Below are 27,244 nucleotides of genomic sequence, written 5' to 3'. Positions count from 1 at the left end.
TATAGTGCATAGTAGATGAAGCTCGAATAATGGTGGACTGCAGTGTGCAGCTATATGGGCATGGGATGGAAATAAGGCTGCTTTTCCCCATTAAACCTTTTAAGTCTTTTACTCTTCTACTAAATTATCCACCCAGGGTTAAACATTTCCGCTTCACAGGACACCGAAAAGGAACATATTTCCTGGAATCTAATGAATAGTTTTGCGAAGTATTATGAAAGTTTTGCCCAGCATAAATGATGAATCTCTTAACGTTGTTCATGTAGGAGAAGTTGAATCAAACTGCAAAACAGATCAATGGAAATGAAAATTATGGACTGAACGCAGTCGATTATTAATGACACTAGCAAGCAGTTCTTAGTTTGCTTTGGTAGTCGTCAAAGAAAGGTATGGCGGAAAGCTTTTCACAACCGATCAAGCAACACTGGAGGAAATTAGCGCTTTTACATTTATTGGTCAGTATTTTAAAACACAATATTATATATTTATACAACAACTTAAACACACATCTATGATACACACACAAATATGCTTAGACTATTGGCTGATAACTTGTAATTTCTCAAACTACCAGTTCATGGTAACTATGGAAATGTTTTAATTTGTATAATTTAAGTCCCTTTGGATAGCGTTGAAAATAGAGATGTCAATGAATAAGAAAAAGAAAATATGAATCAATAGCACATAAAACATCAATGCCACTAGACTCACTCCTGCTATTGGTCTAGGCAGAATCTAAGGGCCAAATCATGCAGGAGTTTTATTAAAGTCGATGGAGCTACTGACGTAATTACAGGCTTCAAGATCGGGCTCTGTTTATGGTTCAAAAGCTTGCAATCAAAGCCTTGTACTTCCAGCCGTTCATGCTTGCTCTTAAATCAAACTATCAGTTAAAGCAAGGTACTTAACATTCATGTGGTGTAATTTAGGGGTTTCTAAACGAGGATGGTGGTGTATTTGATTGAAGTTCAGTCTTCACTCAGAATAAAACTTTGCTCTTAAAAAAAAAAGTAGAACTGCGAATCAGGCCATGCATGGAACAAATATGGAACCAAGATGGAAATGTCATCGGATACACGTTCATATCCCCATTCTGATAATCACCTAGAACTTCAAGAAAGGAAAGCGTGCAGGTGGGAGAGTTGCGTCTTTAAATTCCTGTCATTAACTTCAAATATACACTACCTTACTTTGGAGAATCAAAGTATTCACAGCTTCCTAGCGAGGCAACACATAGAAACATTGCTTCGACCATATGAAGACCTATGGGCATTTATTTCCTTGCGATCCTGCTCTCTCTCTCTCTGTCTCTCCCCACAGAAGGCACTGCTCCAACTGTTAAGTTAAAGTGGACGGAGGTGAAGGGAAAGGAGGACCCCCAACAAATTCTTCATCCCCAGACACTAAAAGAGAAAAGATGGAGAAGACATGAAACATCAGGGCACAAATCATGCAGGAAACATGTCAGAACAAAGTTATTCATGCTGAGGCTCAACCTTGCTCGACTTGTTGCATTATTTCAGATCACTTCCTAAACAGAATGAAGGTGTTCGGGAGTTTGTTTTGTGCGTTCCCCTGATACACACTTAGGTGACCAGGAGCTTGGGGTTTCTTGTGAACAGCAATGTAAAGCATAGTGATCCACTTCACAGTGAAAGTGACGGCATAACCGAGCCTTCCGTCTGCACCCCAGCAAAGCCTGCTCTGTCCCCAAGTTATTCTGGACACTTGTACTATGGACTACAACAGCGCAGTTATGTGCAATACAGCCACCAGTGCCCACTATTCAATACAAACCTGAAGCTCAGCTTTCACTTTGCCATTCATGTGTTTTCTCACCCTAGTTTTAAACCACGGTGTCATCTTTATGATCCAAGTCACTGGTTTACCGCGGTGTCGTAGCAGCATTGAGCCCTTAGCAATCCGCCAGCCTCTCTACAATCGCCTGTACAGACCAGGTGAACTTGTAAAACGAAACACCTTTTGCCTTTCCTATTTGTTTCGGATTTATGTTCATTTTAGTCTACATTTAATGTTGATTTGCTCTACGCCTTCCATTTATAATGAGTACATTATGATTTTTTATTTTTTAAAAGAGCAGCTAGTGTTGGATGGTGGGCAGCACTGGGGGGTTATTATGTAGACATTGCTCCACTTCTGAATTGTGGGTCTATAAGGAGAAGTGCTTAGCCATCACGCTGAGCAGTGATTTTCTGGGTCCAGGCGTTGATGTCGGAGGTAGATTTACATTCTGAGTTATTGGGGGTGGGGTGGGGGGATACAGAATACCGTATATATGTATATATAGGTGTCTCACACGGAGTACTACCGACTAAAGAGCTGACATTCTCATTTCAAATGCTAACATAAATTAAAAATGTGATGCAATAAAATTTCTGTGCAAAATTGCTATTTTAAATTCAACACTATTGATCATGTGTAGGAAGAAACGCTTATGCCATCTCATCAGTGAAGAGCTTATTATGAATTAAAGAAATGCCGTCCTCTATTCCATTACGGAAGTTTTGTTTTTTGAAAGTTGAAGAAACTCAATGGGCGCCCACAGAACCCTATAGAGGAACCCCAAAGGTATCAAACGTCCCATTTCATCTGATGAGAACAGCACATTTCTAATTCTTTGGGAAAGGTAATGATTTCTGCCGGACTAATGTCCTCCTGAAAGCCGCTGGATAACACAAAAGGACCTGCTTTCAGAGCTTTCTGAACAACTGCGAACACTACCGAATAACGCCATCCGTTGACTGTTGACATAACTAGAAGATGCAATGTAAACAGAAGATTCAGGTGTATATTTTTTCCATAGAGAGAACATAGGATGTATGCTTTTCCTGGAATCACCAATGCATCACAGAGACTTTATGCCCTCCCTTTGTGAGCTGGATATCTACTAGATATAACTTCAATGTAAATAGAAAGCTACAGATAATAAATTCACCATTATACATTTAAAATATGTACATCCCATCCTGTGTTACTTTTGGGGGGTAGATTATGGGTGTGCGCCCGGGGAAGTAGCTAGTTAAATGGAAACAAATTGAGTATTTAATGAATACATCTATGGACAAGCAATCAATGGGCAATGGACCTAACACGAAAAGGAAGAATGTTCTTATGTTGAACATTACATAAACTAAATCTCTGGAAAATACTATCGTTGTGTCATTTCACTAAAGTGAGGAAAATTTATGCATCACCCCAAATCCTCAAATGATAGTTGTGATAGTGGCTACAAAACTATAAACAGAATTTGAAAAAGAATCAGGAAAGATTGTCCCCCAAATATTTGATAGCAAACCTAAACACAAGACATTAACTAGGACAATATTCATTAATATCACAATCCAATACGGAATTTCTTCATTTTAAGTCTCTCTTTTAGATAGTAAAAAATAGGATGTAAATATCCTAAAAAGACTAATGACATTTCACAGGTAATGCAATTTAGAAAGAAACACTTCCATGTTTTCTTTTCCAACAATGTGCATTTTTGTAAACTGGTATAAATTGCAATTCAAAAGCACTGATCTCGCCATCCCCAATCATTTTTTATACTGATCAAATGAATGCAGATACTCCCATTTGGGAGGGGCGACATGACATTTCACTTGGCAGTTCTAAACAGGTCACAGACCTTTCACAGACCCTAAGGCAGTGGGAGGGAGCTCTTTACGAAACCGTGTAACCAAATCAAACCAATGGTTACCCCTTTTCAATACCATTGGAAAGGTTTTCACAATGCCATTCACATAGCAGCAGAGAAACTGAAAAGATGGTCATCCAATGGAAATTTCTTTTCCTTTGTTTAAACTTACAGAGCTTAAAAATACTAGAAAACAATTACATTTTGTAGGACAAAAAGGTAAACAAGTACTGTACATACATGCAGACTTGTATGTTATAGACCTTGGTGTGGCTAAGTGCTTATATGTATATATGCACACATATGAATTTGTATATGTACATTTATTGGAGATGTTGCTTTGTGTGAAGCCATAGGCACAAAGACACAACATGGCTGCCCTGGAGATGACCTATTGCTTTCAAGTTGCTTGAACACATCAGAATTTCTATTGTTAAGGTTGATTAATTGAAACTGATAAGTTACCATGAATAAAGATTGTTTTTCTGTTTAATGTGGTGGGCCTGATTTGGTAAATGCTTCATTCATGTAGCCTTGCAGTGCAGCATATGGGCAAGATTCATTCAGTATCACAAACATACACAATTTATTATGCTTGTATGGTCACAACCAAAAGGTCTTTCTATTTTAATGACAAAGTTTGAATGAAAAATTCCATTTAAAGAGTCACTAACATTAAATGTGATTTTGTAATTTATTCTTGTTCTTGGCACCCCATGAATTAAAACAATTTGAAAAGTATAGATGTTAAATTCAGTAAAACAAATACATGTGCTAACAGCATTTCAGAGATCTTTAAAAGTAAGCAAACAGTTTATCTAAAATGTTTGTAGACCTATATGAAGACAGCACGTTATGGTCTGGTGCCATCTTGTGTCACATACCACTGATAAAGTTATCACTATAATGTTTCAATGAGATACTGTCAATATTGGTCTGAGTTCCACATTCCCATGGTTTATATTGGAAGAGGCACTGGAGACTATTTAGTGAATAAACAAGCCAACTTTCCAACCTTGTCCTTTTCATAAGTAAAATCAGCCGCCAAAGTTCCATAAATCTTTCAGCCTCAATGATGCCAAGAATATGTCATGTCCTACTGGCATTTTGCAATAATTTTATCAGAACATTTACAAATTAAGCTAAGTGTCTAATTTATATTTACATTATTACGGCAGAAACACATTGCATCATAAAATAGAACATCAAACAATCATTTATGGCAAACCTATTGTTTTCCTGTTTTTGTGTGTCCTGACACACAGAATATTTAAAAATATTTCCAAACATATATATACACATGCATGCACCCTTCGCTCTGATATCTGGTATGGCGATCTCCCACTGACTTCAATAGGGCCAGGATTTCATCCATAGGGTGCAAAGAGAGAGAAACCTCCCTCAAGCCACCTACTGGGGTACCATTGGCGAGAGCCTCCAACAGGAGAAGAGTCATCAAAATTGGCTACTACACCTCCTTCCCCAAAGCAGGGGACATGTTGGAGCAGGGCAGGGAGAGTGGCCGGAGTGCAATGCGCTTTGGCAATAGCGAGCAGGTCACTAGAAGACCCCTGCCAGCTGATGCCGTTTACAGCATCCCCCAGGCTGTTCTATCCTGGGCCTAGGGGACATGACCAGGGACTGGGGATCTATACCTGACTCCTTGATAGCCCCATCTCACTGCTACACCCAGCACTATTTGGATGCAGTGGAGAACTCGATCCACAATCTTCAAGCTGAGTCTTTTATGGTTGTGACCATTAATTATTTCTGTATTCTGGACTAGGGGCTGATCCAGAGTGCTGAATGCCTTCAGTGCTAACTAAAGAAAATGGGAACAGAAGATGTTCAGCACCTAGCCTGGTCAAGCCTTATAAACACAGGGAAAAGACAAACTTGGTGCTCTTCTGTGCACCGTACAGGTAGCAACACAGCTCTCAGACAGAAATTGGACATTTTAAGCATGATGGCCAAAGCAATCCCTGCTGTTGTTCCACTGGAGTTACTGGAGTGCCATCAGGAATTCCTTTGGCTGTAGATGTATAACCAAATAGAGTGCCTGCTCCAAGATATATTCAAGTTCATTACATTAGATTGGTGATCTATAGATAATAAACTTCGGTTATAACTTGTATATCTTTAATACTCAAACCTACACGGTGCAGTACCCATAACTGTGCCCGTTTAAAACCACCACCATCAATTAAAAGCTCCCCTCTGCTCTTGCTATGTCCAAGTTAAACTCAGAGCTGTCTGAAAAGGAAGAATGTTTTCCTGGTGGGACAAATAGTCCTTAATCAGAAACAGGACTTAATGCCAGTGGTAGGGTAATGCAAAGCAGCTTCTGGCACCTTTTCTGACCACAATAATGTTTGTTCTCAGACACTCTAGATTCCATAATCATATTGTTCCTTTGTCACATATTTTGTTCAGTTCTTTTATTAAGTCAAGTATCCTACCTATAGTACTGGATGATATATATATATAAAAAAGTGCCCCTGGTCACCTCTATGGAAAGGAAATTAAGTTTCTTTTATTTAAGCTAAATCCTATAATTTATTTTAAAATTTGTATGTACAGCTTTTATTTTTCAGAAATGTACCTATATCTGTTTCCCATTGCTGTAGCATCTGTACTACTTTGTCCAGTTGCAGTGTGATATGGATGATATCAAGACAGCTGCAAACATTATTACAATCTTTTTTTATTCAATAGTTCCCAGTGAATCATTCTATAATGAAAACACAATTTGTTATATGCAGACTACATTTCCAGTGAGAGTGTGTTGAATATCAAGACCAACATGCAATGCATCTTGGTAAAGGGAGGCAATACAGTGCCATGGATAGATCAAAAGATGGAGAATCTGGCTCTGCCACTGACTCTGACCATGGGGAAATCACTAAACCTTTCTGCACATCAGTTTCCCTATCTGTGAAATAGGGGTATTGATATTTACTTTCTTTTTAAGGGTAGTATGATATCTATGGATTAAATTGTTGAGTTATATAAGGAATACACATGAGTAGTATACTCACATGTGGCACTTACTAGGTGTGTCAGTGGTTCTGAAGCTGGGACACAGTTAATACCCCAAAGAATATGCCAATCTATGAACTGTAGTCCAAGAGAACATGGAGCTGTCTAACTGTAGGGCAATATATTGCTATCGCTGGACTTGACTAAATTCTGAGAGGTGGGCAGCCTGATTTATGTTTATGAATGGAGTCAGCACAGAAATAGTTCACTCTGCACATTTGGAATGTCACTGCACCACTCCAGAACTCCAAAGTTTATTACTGTGCACTGAAAACTGCCAGAAGAAAGAACTGGGGGGGGGGGGGGGGAGAAGAGGTGCAAAAGAAACAAAATCAGGAAACAAATGGTGTATCTTTATATGAACTGCTCAAGAATATGTTTATAAATCAGTAAGAGCCAACTGTTGAATGTGTTCAGCATCTTCAACTGCCAATGGGTTGAATCCGACACTTGTTGAAGTCAATGGGAGAGCTGCCAATGATTGCAGTAGGTGAAGGATCAAGCCCATTGATTTCAATGGGAGTTCAGAGCACTCAGAAAAAAAATTCTCAACATGCTGAAGAACCTCTTAGGATCTGATCCTTTCTGTATATGGGAGTAATGTTGGTACTCACACCACGGTCATGCATCTGTCCAGGCCAATAGGAGTTTTAAACCAGTATTTTTAAAGTTACCTATAAAAACACTAAAACTACCTACAGTTTTCAGGCAATTATTACCATATTAAAGGGACATTAACAAGCATAATAAGATAGGTGTAAGGAAAGAGTGCAAGTTTTGAAGTCTGTTTTCAAAGTCCATGTAATTTTCTATGTTTTCCCCCACAAAAAACAAAACCAAACCCAAAACAAAAATAACCCCATTATGACACACATTTTTTTTAAACCATATCAGTTCCAGGAATGCAACATTTATTGGAGACCTTCAACAGCAAACCAGTTTATCTGGTTTTAATTTAACATATAAGGGTTTGATCCTGCTCCTATTAAAATTAATGGGCGTTTTCCCACTGACTATAGTAGAAGTCTCTTAATTAGATAAGAATCTTTATTTGGTGTGTGCATATATTATAAATAATTAGTGAAATATGGATTTTAAATTTATGAAAAAATTCTTTGACAAAAATCCTTTCAAGCACTTTTAGACTGACCTCTTAACCTCCTCTTCCTGGATTGACAGAGTAATTTGCAACAGAAACAAACAATGTAATCTATCAGAATAATTTGTGTTACCTCTGTGCATCAGATATTTATGTTTGAGCTTTCTCTTACTGACAACCCACGTAAAGAGTCACTGTTACTTTGCATTTTTATCTCTGAGATTCGTGTCTTTTCTACTCATTAAGAATGTGTCTAGAGATTACAAAGTCAATAGTACCCAAATACTGGACTGTGAGAAAAGTCTTCTAGAGTACATAAAATCAACTGCAGTGCGTGTCATACAATGGAAGGCTTAGATGTTCTTAGCTGTCCACATTTATCACTGTTACATAGAAACAGAATAAAAATTGTTGCAAATTTTTACTTATAAAATGTATTACACCTGTTTATAACAATTTTAAAAATGTTGGAAGGTACGCATCCATCCTTTGACTATACTAACTACTTCTTATATCACAGGCTTATTTATCTATTCCCTTTATACATAATTTCTGTAACCTACAGTATATTTACCACTTTTGAAACAAATAAAAAATTCTGCTAATACATCAGTCTCTTTTGGCTGAAAGCATATTATTGTTCAGAATAAATCATCAACATCTTACCTTTAGATTAAAATAGTACCTCTTCTGCCATCAAATATCAGTGTTTCAGAAAAGTCAAGATACTGATCTAACTGAAGCGCTAGTTATGAAACCATGTACAATGCAGTGGAAGAGGTCACAATAACTTCACAATTATCTTGATGGATCATCCTCATTCCTCAATAAAGATGAGAAGTGAGGCTTGGTTTACACTGCAAAGTTTTGGCAGCATAGGTATGTTGGCTAGGAGTGCGAAAAAAATCACACCCCCTTTGCCGACATAACTATGCTGGCACAACCCCTTGTGGATGCAACTAAACCAACAAAAGAGTGCTCTTGCTGGCCTAGCTAATGCCATTCAGGGAGGTGGTTTAGCTATTCTGGAAGAACTCTTTTTGCCAATTTATGCTGCCTCTCCACTAGGAGGCTTTGCTGGTACATATATACTGGCAGAGGCTCTGTAGTACAGATAAGTCCTAATTTATTCTTTATGGGCCTGATTAAAACTCATTGAAGTCTATGTGGACTTTTACATTGATTTAAATCTTTGGATCAGGCCCTATGGATCTTGGTCATGCTGAGCAGTACTAAAAATGGAACTATTTGCATAAGTAAGTAGCACTCAGTGGGAGTAAGACTGCAGAATAGGGCCCTCCTTTGTGTACAGACTCTTGGGGTTTTAGGATGTTCGTTATGAAATATTGTCTTCATTTATTAAAATTATTATATTTATAAAATATAATCTTTGTTAACCATTGAAACCTTTACACACACCCTCTTTCTCTGTGTTATATTTCCTGTATGCTCCCAATGTGTTCAATTATAAAAGGAAAGAGACTGACTTTAAAACAAAACAATCATGCCCAATCTACATGAAAGGGGCTTTGGATATGGGCAGTCCCAAATGTACAGCTAGTAAATATCAAACTTTTTTTTGCTAAGATTTGTTTGAATAACAACCTCTTTAATTTACTTTCTACAAACATTCTTCTCAGTGATTTATCTGAAAGAGCATTTGCAGAAAGCGAACATCTCAGAAAAAAATCATGTGAATATAGGCTCACATAAGGTTCATGCTGGAAGAGTTAGCACAGTCATCTTGAAATCTCTATGATTTTACTACTAATTCCACTAATCCAGTCAGGAATCAGAAACACCACCAGGTGAATTAGATGTCCAGTTGTACAATTCAAATAATCACAGTAATAATAAACAAGCTATAGGTTCATCCAGTCTTACCTGAATGCAATGCTCCCTTTGATCCTTACACTTAAGTCAAATGTATTAGAAGATCATTATTTTTTTGTAATTTGTTTGATTTTTTGCAAAAAGAAAAAAGATTTATTCTAAACAAATAAGACAAATGGTACCAAGAGAGCCAAGTCTTCTGAATTAAACAAGCCACAGCTCCCTGGAAGATGAACAAAAGGCCACCACTAACTATGAATAATGTTGATTGACCATAATTTCTGTTCAGAATTGGCTTTAGAAAATATGTGGTTACAAAACAAAGTAAATTTCTGACTAGGAAAGTGTACTTGCTGAAAGAATTTGTGAACAGTACAGAGTGTCCATGGTGCTGAAAAGCTAGAGTTATATATGGTTTGGCAAGAGGTGGAAAGGGATACAGAACAAGGGCTGGATTGTGCACCATTGAAGTCAATGGGAGCTTTGGCATTGACTTCAACGCAGGATCAGACCCCGAAGCACATCTTCGCAGCTAGAGTAGGGTGAGTTAGGGAACAAACAGGAGTAAATATGTAATTTTATAAGAATTATTCTTTCTTAAAGTTCCTTACTCACTGAGAATCAGTTGTTTTAGTGAACAATTCTCTTTCAGAAAAATATGCAGAACATTCTAAAGCATAATTGTAAGGAAAAAAAGACATTTCATACTATACTGCATAACAAGTTTGTGTGCGCTATGGGAAAGTTTCCAATTATCTACGATAAAAGGACAGTTAAGGGCTTGTCCACACTCCAAAACTTTAGTACATCATAGCAGGGTCCACACGCGACTTAATGTGCTGTATATTTGCACCCCAGTTTGTCACCCGTTTAGTTTCTGTGTGGACAAGCCCTAAGTTTTGGATACAGTTGGAGTTTCTTGATGATGCCTGGGTCTAACACCTTCTTTCATTTTGATGAAGCAATTCATTTTCATAACAGTAATATGAAATGTCAGACAGGATATTTCTAGTTGATAGCTGGCCTTTGGGACATTTAAGTCAATGTCTAATGCCTGATGCTTTGCAGCTGAAACATGATGTAATTGTTCTGAAATTCTCCATCTACTGTATTGCTTAATTTCTCATTTGCTATACATGGTGCCTTTCATCAGAGCGTACGGTATATACAAGTGGATAACCTCACCCAAAATGTAAATACAGCTACCTCCAAAAAGCAGTGTAACTTAAGAGCTATAACAGTTGTGGCAAGGCACCCCTTCTGCCTCGCCGGGCTTAGCGCTCCCTCCTCTGGCAGGGACAGGGCCTGGGGTAAATCAGTCCCCACTCTGGAGCATGTCTGTCTTCTCTCTTCAGGGTTTGTTTTTCAGAGCCTTCCCGGCAGGCCTCGGGGCAGGCCTGAGAAGTGCTCCTCTGCCAAACAAAGGGGAACAGGTCTATAAAGCACCAAAACAAAAAGGGAATACCTTTCCCTGGCCCCCTCACTGGGGCAGGTGTTGTCCTGTTGCTGGCCCCTGGGGTGTCAGTCCTTCCCCCACAAAGGCACTGGGTTTTGGGTGTCTCCCCTATTGGGAGGAGCACAGTCTCTCATACTGGAGAAGCCTATCTCCCACCCTCCTTCTCCTCTCTCTCACCAGGAGAGAGATTTTAACAGGTTTCAGGCAGCCCTTAATTGGACTCAGGTGTCCCTAATTGACCTGAAGTAACCCCTTCCCAGCTTGTAGGAAAAAGGGCTGTTAGCATTCTAGGGCTAACGTATCTGTTTTCCCAGACCCTCCTGCAGCCTTCCGGCCTGACTTTGTCACACAGTGCATAGCAACAGAAAAAAATAGTGGACAGAAGTGAAAATACTGTATCTAATTGAAACAGAAAGGGGAATTTAGGTAGGCAGAAGGCTACCTGCGCAGGAATTTGTCTAGAGCAGTGGTTCTCCACCAGGGGTACGTGTACCCTTGGTGGGTAAGCAGAGGTCTTCCAAGGGGCACATCAACTCTTCTAGATATTGCCTTGTTAACAGGCTACATTAAAAGCACTAGTGAAGTCAGTACAAATTAAAATTTCATCCAGACAATGACTTGTTTATATTGTTCTATACACTATACACTGAAATGTAAATACAATATTTATATTCCAATTGATTTATTTTACAATTATATGGTAAAAATGAAAAAGTAAGCAATTATTCAGTAATAGTGTGCTCTGACACTTTTCTATTTTTATGTCTGATTTTGTAAGCAAGTAGTTTTTAAGTGAGGTGGAACTTGGGGGTACACAAGACAAATCCCTACCCTACCAAAAAAATCAGGTACTGAGTCTTGAATAGGAGCTCAATTGTCTCACATTATCAAAAGTGGACGAATTTAGTCATGATACAAAACTACTCAATAAAACATTAATTTTTTTAAACACAAGTAAAAAGAATGACTTACATATCTAAAAAAGTTCCAGACAATGATCTTTACCCTGGGCTTCTTGAAATGAATTCTTCTGCAACATTTTAAAGCTATAAGTCATCAGTTTTCTCCTTGTATATAGGTAAAATCATACACCAGTTAAGCTGTGAGTCTTCCACTGTGGATCGAAGCCATGTTTTAATACTAAGTAGAGCACTGAAACTATTTTTACTTACAACATTTGTAGCTGGCATCACCACAATCATTTTTATCAACTTCACCACTTCTGAAAACAGCTAATGTTTGGCCTTGGCTGGGTGAACTGATATATTTCTGAACTGACTTCAACAATCCTTCTGCAAGATGACAGCTTATTTGAAACAGATGAAGCTGAATAATCTAGTCAATCCTGGCTGACTTCAGAACCATATCCCTGAAGCATGTCTTGATCTCACATTTCTGTCATATTTGGCTAGACTGTGAAAGCTTCAAGCTTTGAATAATTTTGTAGCCTTTTGATTTTTGGTTGAATACTAGACAATGTAAAATCAATTACTTCAAAGCAGATGTACTTATAAAATTCCTTTGCTGAATTTGGGTAGTTGGGTTCACCTGTCCCTATTTACATTTTCTTGGTAATTTTTCTCTTCCTTGGAAGATCAGGCATTCTGGACTTTCTCCAACTTTAAACTTTTCTGGGGGATCTGCTCCCAGAATAAATTTTGCTTTCTTCTGATCTGATGGACTGAAGTGAATTAGTCAGTCATTTTCATATAAGTCTGTCCTCCTGTTGCTGAAAAGTCCAACCCTTGCAGAGTTTTGGTCATTGCCTACCATACATATTTAATGTCCTGAAATATAGCAACTTATTTGGGTAATTTTAAAATTAATTTAGCGATTTTGTAAACAGTTACAAGAGTATCTCTTAGGATAATACTATTTTCAATAGCATCCTGTCATGCCAAATTCAAAGCATACCCATTCCAATCAGTATATGTAATTTGTGGTTCCTCCTGTTGCCATCTGATTGTTACACCTGATACTAAGAGAGAAGGGATCAAAAGTCCTCATGCAGAGAGGGTGTGTGTGACACGAAAAACACGTTATTCACATAAAACACATTAAAAACTACTAAAAATGTTATAAAATTGCCATATTTACACAGAAAGATATGAATGAAATAAAATGAAACCACCTTAAGCGAACATTAAACATGAATCACTAAAGCATCATCATCACTAAGTTCACTCATAATATTGTTAACACACCAAATCGACCAAAAATTAAAAGTAGGTTTATAAAAGGTGTAATCGATCTGCAGCTGGGCCACAATCTGCATGTGGAATAGCCCTAGCACATCAAAAGTCTTCTACCCTGGCCACTCAGTTCTAGAGAGATTTCAGAATGGCTAGTTTTTGCCTGACCCAGAAACAAGTTAGCCAGGAATGAAACCTGCTGAATGTGAGCACTGTATCTCGCTTCCAGAACAAACAGGAGAAAACCAGTCCCAGACTGTTGAAAAGCCACTGAAAAAACAAAAAACAAAAACAAAAAGAGGAACCAAATGGGGCAATGAAGGAAAAAATGAAACACCATGTCTGAGGCTGAACAGAAAGAGCACTGCACAGACACACCGGGGCTGATATGGTCACAAAATGATTGGTTGCTATGATGCTGTGCAGGACCCTCCAATGAAAGTCACCAGAGCACTTAGAACGAGGAGGTTTCTATAGCATCCTCCAAGCTGAGGACATAAAGTCACCCAGGGACAGAGCCATCCTCCGGGTTGTATCAGGGAGAACAGAATGGGTGGCATAATGCCATCCCTTGACACACATACCATGGAGCTGCTTCTTGATCATGGCTACAAAACAAACATTTACCAGACCCTTCCAGGACAACTATCTACCTGGGTGCACTAGAATCTCATCCACGGAAAAGAAGGCAACCAGTGAGGGGAACAGAGGGTTTCCCACTTGAAGGACAGTTCCTGCAAAATCTTTCTGCAAATGCTGAGTAGCCCGTTTAAGGAGTGCTGCCTGGAATTCAGCAAGAACCTTATCCAAAAAAACCACACAGACCGGTTTCTGGTCTCAGCAGCAAAAGCTGCTGCTGATTTCCAGCGTGACAAACAGGGAACAATCAGGTGAGGCAGCTTGGTCAATCCAGCCTGAGTAAAGGCGGAAAACAGGCTCCTGGCAGAACGAGCTTCAGAACATAAAAATGGGTTGAAAACAGTGGCTCTTCTAAGACCATAGGCTAAAAACGCCTGGTCAGGCTGGGCACTGCAGAGAAGTCACCACGCATTAAAATGGCCATTACAGAATGGAGGTAAATCTAAACTTTGTAATCAGCCAGGTGCCAACAAGAAAATGTGAAGGTCAAAGCCCATCCTCCAACACGATGGAGGACAGAGAGGGCAAGGGACTTCCAGGCCAGCAGGGAGTCAGAGTACAGCTGCAGCTGAACAGACTGGATGCAAAAAGCCACCAACCTACTGACCAGGCCAATAAGCCCCAGCCATCCTCATCTAATAGTAAGAAGAGCAAAGCAGGGTCCAACCAGTGGTAAGCATTCAAAAAAAAAAAAAAAAGATTAATGTGCTGAATCTGGTCCTGGAGGCCCGGAGGAGGATCCACACACAGCAGCTGGTGCTACAACACTGAGGCCACATGTCACTAGCAATCAAAACCCATCCCTGAAAAGAATGTCCAGAAAAGAGCCAGTGCCATCTCTGCAGGCAGCCCTGCACTTTCTCTTCCAGTCCCCTCCCAGTTCCTTAACTTGTATTGTTCAGATACAAAAAAATACCCCTACCACCTTAATCCCAGAGGTGCCCCACTGTAATTGGGGAGGCACCAAGGGGAGTGCGGCACTGCAAAGGGCCCATTAAGATCTAATTATTCTTACCCTAGTTAATTCGGGTAGAGGATGCTTGTTCATATAGTTGTAAACAGACACAAAGTGCCTGCACTTCACCTTCAGACATGACAAAAACTGAGATGTCATCAGCATAGGTTGACAAACAAACTGGGAAAGCTCCTGGCTCTCCTGGCCCAGGTAGGCCAGTCAACAGCTTCTTAGGAGGTACAGAAATAGCTCCAGAATCAGGGCATATAACATCCCAGACAGAGGGCACCCCGATGTATGCCCCTGCGGATTGAACAAACATATTCACACTGGCCTTCATGGTATAAAAGCAATCTAGCCCCTGAGATGTGGCTAAGAGTAGCTTTCAGTCAAAAGTACTGCCTAACAGTGGGTTGGGAGAATTTCCAAACATCTATTAGCCCAAAGGTCTATAGGAGACTATAGAGTTCCCTGGATGACTGAGGGTGTAGCTCCTCGTGGTTCCCGTCTAAAACAAACAAAAAGTGCAAATGAAATCCCCTTCCAAGACAGGTCACAGTCAAACATGGCATGTGCAAGTGTTTGTAAAAAGGAGACACTGTCTTGCCCCAGTGTGGGCGCATACACAGTAAAAAGATTAAAAACAACAGTGCCAACATGTGTATCCACCTTGAGAAGCTGGCCCTGCACAATCTCCTTCACAGAGAGGATTTGTGTCTCCGTACCCTGGTAAAAGAGAACAGCTACCCCAGCAGTGACATTGGAGCCATGGCTCAAGAAAGCTTCCCTTTCCCATTCCTTCAACCAGTTCTCCTGATTATCAGGGTCTGACTGCGTCTCTTGTAAAAGGAACTCAGCCCATTTTTGTCTGAGAAATTCAGAGAGTTGTGCCCTTTTATGACCATCCCAGCATCCATTAATATTTGCAGAGCCAAAGTTGATCAGCACTGCAGAGACTAGAAGGAGAGAGCCAAGGAGCAGAGAGAAACAATGGAAAGCAGAAGTACATGAGAGAAAAAAAAAGAGCCAATGGAAAGGTCCATATATTTTGAACAAGCGCTGCATGCTTCCTCAAAATACTCAGCAACTTTTTGAGATAGCAATGTTTCCTATGATCACCGAAGGTATCTCTTAAGACAAGAGTAGCTGAGTGAACAAAGTGCTGTAAGTCAGGAAAACAGGCCTTGACCTCAACTCTCCGGTTCCCTTTAGTGCTATACAAGAAGCCACTAATCTTCTGCACACTGTACCCACCCTTCCTACCTAGCTGATGAGCTGGGATATCAGTGAGGAGTCAGAGAGAGATCATCATCGTCCTCTCCACCTCCCTCAGACTATGCCAGCTTAGAGTAATATTGAACTGCTATGTGAATAATGAGAATGTTACAAAAGGAGAGAGATTCAGTGGAAGAAGCTGGCATATCTATTTCCCCAAGAATGATAGGAAGCACAGCTCCAGGCTGGGACCTGGTGTCATCATTGTAACATGCAGGATTGGGGGTTTGAGGGCTCACCATGCCGGGGAAGGCAGCACCTCACTGGGAGCTCCAGTCATGGATCCACCACCCACAGCAAAGCAATTCTTCTTAGGGCACACAGCTCCATTCTCAGCCACGGCCAGCAGCTCAAGGGCCTCCAAATTTCTATCCCTTTTAGAATTAGTCCAACATAAATCTATCTTCTTGGTCTGTTCTTCACTCCCATCTCTATAATGTGTGACTGCTTGCTCTGTAAGGAGAAGCTCCTCAACTTCCAGGGCTATCTTCCGTCCAAGCATAAGTGATGGGGTCATAACAGAGGGTTTCTCTGAGGAGTGCTGCTCTTTGGACAATGGCAGACCACATGGGCAGAGGGAATAGTCTGGCCATGCAGATGCAGGCTCGGTCTCCTGCTGGTCCCTTGGTGTCCCAGCCCCTCCCCACTATCCTGGGGTCCAATATTCTTATCAGGGAACCCAGAGCCAGTTGTACATGAATAGTAACCCCTCCGTTGACCAGGTCACCACACCATTTCAGAGGTAACAAACACTGTATAATCCACCCCATCTATATGAGCCTTTAAAAACAGGTTGAAGAGCTGTTCAGGTTATTTAGGCCTGGGGCTGGAATGACATAACATGTTTCACATTTGGATTCTTGCAGCCCAACAGAATAATCCTAACAGCAGAAACAATGAGAGAGATCAGATACTAGGGTCTCATTATGAATGAAGGGGGGAGGGAGGGCATTGGAAAAAAAAACTATTTTAGTAGCAGGAATAAACATGGAAAAAACTGGAACAAAAGATTCCTTGACCCAAAATCCCTCCTCTACCAAATGATTCACAAACTGCTGTTGGGTCAGGAAAATCACTGCAGATTTACTAATTTGAGAGGCAGATTTTATATTAGCATAGCCAATAGTTTTACCTACACACAGCAGACTCCACAGTATAGGAGACAGCAGGAACACACTGAACCCCATGTTTGGGGGTCAAGCCACTAAACCCCTCTGAAGTGGACCCCCATGGAGAAACACCCCCCATCCAAAGGAAAAAAGGGAGGGAACACAACACCCCTAAATCAAAGAAACAGCAAGAAATAAAAACAAACACAGACTAACAGAAAACCAGCTAGTGCACATAGCACATACCAAACACAGTCTCACTCTCACAAACTCCTACAGCCCCAAGAGAGAGAATCAGTAGTCTTTGTGGAGAAGGAGGGAAACAGCTCGCCTGGCTGCAGAAAGAGTGGGAGAAGCACAGACAGGTGAGCCTTACAAAGGCTCAGAGAATTCCCCTTCACAAGAACAGGAGACCCTGCTTGTTGAGCCACTTTCCAGACAGAGAAGAAAGGAGCCAGGGCCTGCTGCAGGACATACCTACAACCTGGCCTCAGCTACCAAGAGCCAGCTGACAAAGAGACCATCAGACAACTGTACCCCCATCTGGGCTGATTAGAACAAACTGAGTTATCAGACGACTGTCACTGCTACAGTAATTAGATAGTGTAACACAATATTCAACAGCTATTTTTTTTTAACTCTAGCTCTCTCAAATAAAAATAGTTGTCTATGCCCCTGCTTTAAAGTCTATTTACAGTCTAATGTGTTTTATTTAGATTCATAATTGTTTCTTTGCATCTTCTGCTCAGGGATAAGAATTGATTCCTTTGGGGATAACCACCTTTGATCTTAAAACTTCAGGATGGTGAATCCACTTTTCCCAAGAGGAATAAAAACAGAGACCTGGGTCAGAACAGATTCAAGGAGTCAGCTCCTGATAGGAGACCTCTAAATGTAACAGATCCAAGTAATCTTGAATGTGGCAATCTTTATTTTCTTTGAGTTTGGAACTTTTACCCTCTCTTTTTGTGAAAAGACTTATAGATAGTGACACTGAAAATTGTGCCCATGTAGATCAGAAGCCATGAAGACAGAAGTTAGCTATGTGATTGTTTAGTTCCTATTCCATGAGCTCAATGAACAGCAGAGTCTGTGAGTGGAAGACTCAGGGCTCTGGTTGGCCAGCCATCAGAGTACACTAGAATAGTTGTCTCTTTGTCAATGGCTGCCAATACTACTATCATTTTGGTAAATAACATGGGAGCTAAGGTCAAAGAGCAAAGTAGATTAAAGGTCCTAATGACAGGATTAGAAACCTATGACAACAATTGGCTAATACATGTGGGTATTTTGCAGATCCTCTGAAGCAATGAAGTTCCCAGAGCTAACTGCCAACATTACTGACATGGAGGACTCCGTTTTGAAATGTTACTTCTATATTCCTGACTTGACAAGCTTCACTTCCAAAACTTGATGTAGGTTTTACTTGAACTTGTGCAAATAAGAGAAAGAACTGGAGGAGAGTTATGTAAGTGGGATAAGACAGCAGAACAATGCCAAATGTAACAGTTTTAACAGATTTTGCTGCTTGTCAGTCTAACCAAAGACAGAGAATACTTAAATGGCACTCAAGCATCCTGAATGATGTATCTATCAAAAGACAGGAATGGTAGCTAGTTTCAGTGTTAGTACTATTAATGGAAAGTATGCATTCTAAAGCCTTGATTCAGCAAAACACGTAAAGCATGTGCTTAACTTTAAGCATGTGGATAATTCATTGAAGTCAAGGGAACACTCACATGCTTATAATTAAGCATGTGCTTAAGTGCTTTGTTGGATCAGAGCCCATGAGATCTGATTGAACAAACTGTTGACAAACTGCATACCGGACAAAATGATGCATAATGCTCCTAACTTTTATAAGAGAAGTAGTTAATTGTATTTTGCTTCTTGTCAAACTGCTGCATTGCATTTAAAATATATTATTTCCTGTTTCATAACAAACAGCAATAATTTAATTGAAGTTCTTATAAAGCTCTACTTAGTTTTTATGTCTACATTTTCAGGGCAGTGTGAATGGAACTGAAGGTACAGGATTCCTATCAGTCTGTTTTCCCACAAAATAAAGTTACAAAGTATATTATTTTTCCTAAAAATTTTCATACTTACCATCTTCATACAAACAGCACATTTCTGTTCCAGTTGGAATTTTTACAATATTAAGATCTGTTTCTTCCATCGCTGCAGTAGACTCGGAACGTATCTGGGGCTAGTATGGAACATTTTTTCATTAAGGCTGATTAAAAGCTATTGGTTGATTAAATAACAAGAAACTTGATAAGTTACATTTAAGGTTATTGTGTGAAATTCAAGCAAAGACATAAAACCATCTGTAAAGCCATCAAATACTATAAAAAGTGGAAATTGGAAATTCCATAAACAATTCTGACACCAGCCATGTCTCATTGTTTCTTTGTATTCCCTTGTTTGTCTAGATCAACCTGCTGTGTCTTGTTTTATACTTAGATTGTAAGCTGTTTGGAGTAGGGACCATCTTTTTGTTCTGTGTATGTACAGCACCTAGCACACTGGGGTCTCGGTCCATGACTACAGTTTCTAGGCTCTACAATAACTACAACATGTTGCAAAAAAATACTGAAATATTCTTAATGAGCAGCATTTAAATAACCATAACTCTGTCCTAGTTTTTGTGTTACCATTTTTTGGCCTGATTCAATTTCCATGGAAATAGTATTAATATTTCTTGTGATTTTTTTAGAAGGGGAATGGTCTCTTACAGACCTTTTTAACATTTGTGACAGGGTCAGGCCAGATGGCTACAGTAGAGTGCCGGAAGGCAGGTATATTAGGAACCCTGCGCAGGCAAGGTATGGTCAGCAAGCCCAGGGGCATGGGGAAATTCTGAGATTGAGAGGAATACCCTGGCCCACTGCTAAGTGGAAGCACAGAACCCACCGAGGCAGAGAAGGAGCTCTGTCACAATTGGTGTCAGGGGTGGGATTGTGTGACAGCGCAGCGGACTAAGCAAAAAAAAAAAAATAGAAAAGGGGGATTTTCTTGTCCTCCCCACAATGGACGAAGTGGTGAGGGCACTAGTACGGGCCACAGCGACTCAGCAGGAGGCCACCTGAGCCCAGATGACAGTCCAGCAGGAATTGATGGGGTTGCAGCACTAGACCAACCAATTGCGGATGAATCAGGCTGCTCAGGACTGAGCCCTCCTGCGAGAGGTGATGGACCAGCTGAAAGCCCTGACCACCCTATCCTGTGGGCCCAATGAGACTTGAGTCCTAAAGGCCACTGGTTACCTACCAAAGATGATTGCAGAAGACAATGTGGAGGCGTACCTCCTTACCTTTTAAAGGACCGCATTGTGTAAGGCCTGACCCCAGGACCAGTGGGCCGACATCCTCGCCCCCTTTTTGTGTGGGGAGGCACAGAAGGCTTACCATGATATGCCTGCAGAAGTCACGTCTGACTACTCCCAATTGAAGGTGGAGATCCTGGCCCATTTGGGGGTAATGGCAGCGGTGCGAGCCCAGAGGTATCACGAGTGGAGGTACAAACAGAGCAAGCCTCTAAGGTCCCAACTATTTGACCTCACCCACCTCGCACAGAAGTGGCTGCGACCCAAGGCCCATAGTTCCGAGGAGGTTCTGGAGATTCTGGTCATAGACTGGTACACGAAGGGACTGCCACCAGGCCTTTGTGCATGGGTGGGCCAGAATGACCCCTCCTCCTGTGACGAGGTGGTCGCACTGGTGGAGAGACGGATGATGGCCAGGGAACTTTCATGACCACCCAGGGAAGATTCTTTCTGAATCAAATGATGGGCCCCGATCCCGGGAATTCGGACGACCGAGCACCCAGGAAGGTCTAGGTGGGAGAAGAGGGGAGCTGAGGACCAGTCAGGGACCATGAAGGGATGGAGCGACCTGGGCAAAGAGGACTGTGGGCCAGTCCCCCTAGCCCAAAGGACAGGGGGGTGACTAGGGCCATGTATAGATGTTATGCATGAGGAGAGTTGTGGCACATAGCAACCCAGTGTCCCAATGCTGATGAGCCCATGCAGTGTAACCTGGGGACCTGGGCAGACCCGTGCATCCTAATCCACTTAGTGGGTGTTGCGCTAACACCACATAAATATACAAGCCTGATGAGACTGAATGGGGTAGAGATCATGGCGCTTGTAGACTCTGGGAGTGCTATCCCCCTCATCACAGGGAAGCTAGTGAAATGCAGTCAACTGATGCAGGCCAAACATACAGGGGTAACATGCATCCATGGCAGGGCTGGCTCCAGGTACCAGCGCAGCAAGCAGGTGCCTGAGGCAGCCAAGGGGAAGGGGCGGCACATCCGGCTCTTCGGCGGCAATTCGGTGGCGGGTCCCTCGGTCCCTCTCAGAGAGAAGGACCTGCTGCCGAAGTGCCGCCAAAGAAGAAAGTGGCGCGGTGGAGCTGCCGCTGATTGCGATTGCGGCTTCCCTTCCCCCCCCGCTGCTTGGGCCGGCAAAAACCCTAAAGCCAGCCCTGGTCCATGGGGCGGTTACTTATTATCCCACCATCCCAGTAAAGACTGAGATCCAGGGGAACATTACCAGGGTAACAGCAGGGGTGGTCCCTAAACTCCCATACCCCGTACTCATAGGGAGAGATTTCCCAGGGTTTGGAAGCTTGCTCCCACCAGAGGGGTTGGAGGAAGAAGAGGATCCCAAAGTTAACGAGTCATACACAGCAGAATGCCACCCTCTGATTTTCTCTGAGATATCTAAGGTCTGTTCCCAGGAGGGTCAGGAAGACCAAGTGGGAAAGGAGGGCAGCTAAGGCCTTGGGAACCCGGATCCTGACCCGGGGCCAGGTTAGTCCTGAGAAAGAGAATTTTGGACGGGACTAGGCGGAAGACCTGAGATATGATAACATCAGGAAGGAGGTGGCTGAGATAGATGGGGTATCCATAGATGAAAACGCTAGGGGACCAGGACCCTAATTCATGATCAAGAAGGATCTCCTGTACCGGATCATACAGATGTAGGGGTAGGAAGTACAGCAGCTCCTGGTGTCACGAAAGCATCTGAGGGTGGTGTTAATCCTTGCCCACAGTCACCTTTTTGGAGGGCACATAGGGGCAGAGAAGACCCTGGCACGAATCCTATGAAGGTTCTTCTGGCCAGAAAGATGTGAAGAAGTTCGGCAGTATTGCGCCTCCTGCCCTGAGTGTCAGCAACACAGTCCCCATCCCCACTTGAGGGCACCTTTAGTGCCTCTGCTGATCATAAAGGTCCCGTTTGAGCGGACAGCCATGGACTTAGTGGGCCCCCTGAAAAAGACGACCCAAGGCCACCAGCATGTGCTTGTCGTCCTGGATTATGCCACCCGGTACCCAGAAGCCATTCCCCTGCGGAACACAGCCTCCAAGTCAATAGCCAAGGAGCTAGTGGAGATCTTTGCCCATGTAGGGCTACCAAAGGAGATACTGACTGACCAAGGGACCTCTTTTATGTCAAAACTGATGAAGGACCTATATGCTCTATTCCATGTACAGGTCTTGCGGACTTCTGTCTACCACCCACACACTGATGGCCTTGTGGAAAGATTCAACAGGACCCTCAAGGCCACGATAAGGAAGGTGGTAAGTCAGGACGAGAAAGACTGGAACACACTATTGCCTTATCTCATGTTCGCCATCCGGGAGGTTCCTCAGGCTTCCACTGAGTTTTACCCCTTCAAGCTATTATATGGGCACCACCCCTGTGGCATATTAGACATAGCCAGGAAGATCTGGGAGGAAGAACCCAACACGGGGAGAAACATAATTGAGCATGTGCTACAGATGAGAGACCAGATAGCCCGAGTCACCCCCATCATATGGGAGCACTTGGAGAAAGCGCAGAAGGCCCAACGAGACCACTATAACCACCAAGCAAAAGTTTGATGGTTCCAACCTGGAGACTGGGTGATGGTATTGGTACCCATGGCAGACAGTAAGCTCTTGGCCCAGTGGCAAGGGCCCTACGAAGTGGTCAAATCTGTGGAAGAGGTGAACTACAAGGTGTGACAGCTGGGACGCCTAAAACAAGAGCAGGTCTACCATGTCGACCTCCTGAAGTTTTTGCATGCCTGAGAGGCATGCGTAGTCACCCAAGACAACCTGCCCCAGGAAAGCAGCCAGCCCAAGCAGGTGAGGATATCCCCTGACTTGATGCCGGATCAAAAGACTGATGGTCAACTGGAACCAGGATGTGTTCTCAACGAGACTGGGCCAGATGACCAAGGCATATCACCACATCCCCACGAACCCCCGGGCCAAGGTGATGATAAGGCCCTATGGGTCCCAGCAGCCAAAAGGGAGGATTGTCAAGGCCAAAGTGAAGAGAATGTTGAAATTAGGAGTCATCAAGGAATCCCAGTCAGTGGTCCAGACTGATCGTGCTGGTGCCCAAACTCGATGGCACCACAAAGTTCTGCAACGACTTTTGCCGGCTGAATGAGGTATCCCAGTTTGATGCATACCCTGTACCTTGCATAGACGAGTTAGCTGACCGACTGGGCAATGCCTGGTTCCTGACCACCCTGGATTTGACAAAGGGGTATTGACAGATTCTCCTAGCCAAAGAAGCAAAAGAAAAGACTGCTTTTTCTACCCCAGAGTGGCTGTTTCAGTATACTGTTCTCCCCTTCAGGCTGCATGGGGCTCCAGCCACCTTCCAGCGTCTCATGGACAAGTTGTTGCGCCCCCATGCCAGTTATGCTGCCGCGTACTTGGACTACGTGATTATCCATACCCCAGACTGGGAGACCCACCAGGAAAAGGTAGAAGTGGTGCTGAACACCGGCCTCACAGCCAATCCTGCCAAGTGTGCCTTAGGACTAGCAGAGGCTAAATACCTAGGGTACATTGTAGGGAGAGGCGTGGTAAAGCCCCAACTAAATAAGCTGGAAGCAATCCAAAAATTGGCCCCAGCCAAACCAGAAAAAACAAGTCAGAGCATTCCTAGGCGTAGTGGGGTACTACCGGCGATTTATCCCCCACTTCACCACCAGGGCAAGTCCCCTGACGGACCTGGTAAAGGCCCGGGGACCTGACATGATGCGATGGACCGAAGCGGCAGAGGGGGCATTCACAGACCGATGGAAAGCCCTCTGCAGCAACTCTGTGCTCATAGCCCTGGACTTTACTAAAGAATTCATTTTACAGATGGATGCATACGAAGTGGAGTTGAGGGCTGTCCCGTCACAGATGGTCAGAGAAGACGAACACCCAATCCTTTACCTTAGCAGAAAACTTCTTCTGAGGGAACAGAAATATGCAGCAGTAGGGAGGCAGGGCCTCACCATTAAGTGGGCCATAGAAACTCTACGATATTACCTGCTAGGTTGGTGATTTGTCCTCGTGACCAACAATGCCCCCCTCCAGTGGATGCAACGGAATAAAGAGAAGAATGCCAGGGTGATCAGATGGTTCTTGTCCCTCCAACCGTTCCACTTCCGCATAAAACACAGAGTCGGAAGCCGCCATGGTGATGCGGATGGCCTGTCCCGGGTACACTGTCTAGTGACCCAAGTTGCCCAACCCCATGGTTGAGCAGGGGGGAGGGATATGTGACAAGGTCAGGCCAGATGGCTACAGGAGAGTGCTGGAAGGCAGGTATACCAGCCCCCAGATGAGCACTTCCTTTTTCCCTTGGTAACTGAACAGAGGTTGCTCTAGGTTAATTAGGACCCCTGGGGCCAATCAAGGGCCTGCCAGAACCTGTTAAAAGCCTCCCCTCCAGCCAGATAGGGGCATGCGATAGGAGTTGTGGGAGGAAAGCACACTACTGGAGAGCTGGGCAGTGCAGATGCTGACAAGCACCAGGAGGGAAAACCTCACAGGTACAGAGGCAAAGGGCAGGGGAAATCCTACCCAATAGGGTGAACAGCCCTTCTGGGCCCTGGAGGTCTGAGGGAAGAGACTTCACTGGAGGGGAGAGACTGAACTGGGTGTTTGCTGCCACCACACCGGGAGGGGCTACCAGAGACTAAGAGGCTCTCCTCCCCCTCCCCCTCCCCCTCCCCGGTCAGGCAAGGTATGGACGGCAAGCCCAGGGGTGTGGGAAAATTCTAAGATAGAGAGGAATACCCCAGCCCACCGCTAAGTGGAAGTGCAGAACCCACTGAGGCAAGAGAAGGAGTTCTGTCACACATTGTAAATAAAAAATTGAGTATTTTGTGTATATTCTTCTATAGTAACAAGTGTGGTGGTTTACTATCAGATGAACAGTTTTTTTTTTAAAGTAATAGGGAAAGTTTTATTCTCTGGTTTAAGGATTATATTCAGTCTATTCTGTACCTTACTCTCTAATTACAGTTGTCTAATTAGGGGTATAGTGAACTATTTTTCTCAGTAAGAAAAGATTGCCATTTAACATACTTAGTATATAAGTCATTGAATACCTAGTAAGTCATTTAATACCTATTTAAGATACAGTACCTACACACTGTTATTTAAATTTTCATATACAGTTCTGAGAGAGAGCTACATGATAAAGGGATATGGTTCCTTAAGAGTTTGTTGCTGTTGCTCATGTCTTGTTAAAAGGGTAGAGCTAAGGTTGTTTAGATGCCTGCCATTGAGAATCATTCTTTTTAATTTTTTTAACTGTATTAACTGAATATTAAGATGGAGCACTAGAACTGTTTTTGTAACCTTTATATGTCTTTTCTTGAATTACACATAGCAATCTTAACAGTAAATTATTTGTTATTACATTTTCTAATTTTTAAAAAGGACATATAAATTTTATTGTTAAATGTTATTTAGTGCAATGTTGGCCTTAGATATTCTATAGATCTTCTATCATAAACCATTATTCAATATAGACCATTTGTCTAAGTTCTGAAAAAGTAAAAGTTAATATAAATTACAATATTCACAACTACATGTTAAAATGTACACATGTATAGTGAATTTTCAGATATCTGCAATAAACCATTGTCAGATACAAGTGGTCAAAAGAATCACTAGAACAATTTTTTTCATTGTGAAAATCACAGATTTTTTTGACTCCTTGCTATATAAAAATTTTGCTTTTAAAAACTGTCAGTAAATTCTACTATACACTTGTATTATTCACAGAAAAATTTTAAAGTTACATTTAATTAAAAAAACAGTTACATACCAATGGTGAAAAAGGGAAATATAAACCACCCCTTCGTTCATTTATTTGTCTTGCACCAGTTTCAATATAGAGAGGAACAGCATACTGTAAAACACCAAAAACATACTAAGCATATTTCAAGAAAACATAATTTAAGACCATATATGCTCACAAACAACTAAGCTTCAATAATAAAATACTGAAATAGCATGTAATGTTTTGTTCATCTGACTAAATGGGGAGGTTGCATACAATAATGACACACAAAAGACAGTTCAAATATAGCTAAAGTAAAAAACAGCTCTTTTACATGTAGAATTGAATATGTTCACAGCTGGACTTTATATGTGACCTTACGCAATAAACAATATGTATCAGTGCAAAAACCCAACGTATGTGCAACTATTATAATTTAATTTTTAATTGCATCAATGTCAAGAAGTTGAACATTTGGTTTTTACTAGGGCTGTCAATTAATTGCAGTTAACTCACACGATTAACTAAAAAAATTAATTGCGATAAAAAAAATTAATTACACTGTTAAACATGGGATTTTTGTAGCTGGTATTGCAAGATATTTACGTGCCAGATATGCTAAACATTCGTATGCCCCTTCATTCTTTGGCCACCATTCCAGAAGACATGCTTCCATGCTGATGATGCTCATTAAAAAAATAATGCATTAATTAAATTTGTGACTGAACTCATTGGGGGGAGAATTGTATGCCTCCCGTTCTGGTTTATCCACATTCTGCCATATATTTCATGTTATAGCAGTCTCGGATGATGACCCAGCACATGTTGTTCATTTTAAGAATACTTTCACTGCAGTTTTGACAAAATGCAAAGAAGGTACCAATGTGAGATTTCTAAAGATAGATACAGTACT

The 27,244-nt window shown here is 41.9% G+C and overlaps 1 protein-coding gene across 5 annotated transcripts in view; it reads right to left on the bottom strand.

Annotated features, from left to right (window-relative positions):
* Nucleotides 1–430: 430 nt before the first annotated feature.
* C2H10orf67 (chromosome 2 C10orf67 homolog) overlaps nucleotides 431–27,244 on the bottom strand; it is a 123,526-nt gene continuing 96,712 nt past the window's right edge. For 3 of the 5 annotated variants that reach the window (XM_065582963.1, XM_042857785.2, XM_065582962.1), the window contains 3 exons: nucleotides 26,377–26,460; nucleotides 19,368–19,467; nucleotides 431–1,403 (listed from right to left, as the gene is read on the bottom strand). In XM_065582963.1, the coding sequence (XP_065439035.1) occupies nucleotides 1,339–1,403; nucleotides 19,368–19,467; nucleotides 26,377–26,460 (249 nt within the window). In that variant the 3' untranslated portion in view covers nucleotides 431–1,338. The other 2 variants (XR_010598227.1, XM_065582964.1) reach the window with 2 other exon arrangements.

The sequence above is a fragment of the Chrysemys picta genome, chromosome 2 (assembly GCF_011386835.1).
Source record: "Chrysemys picta bellii isolate R12L10 chromosome 2, ASM1138683v2, whole genome shotgun sequence".
Lineage (NCBI taxonomy): Eukaryota > Metazoa > Chordata > Testudines > Emydidae > Chrysemys > Chrysemys picta.
Note: the sequence above shows the minus strand (reverse complement) of the source record. Positions and strands in the feature narration are given on the sequence as shown.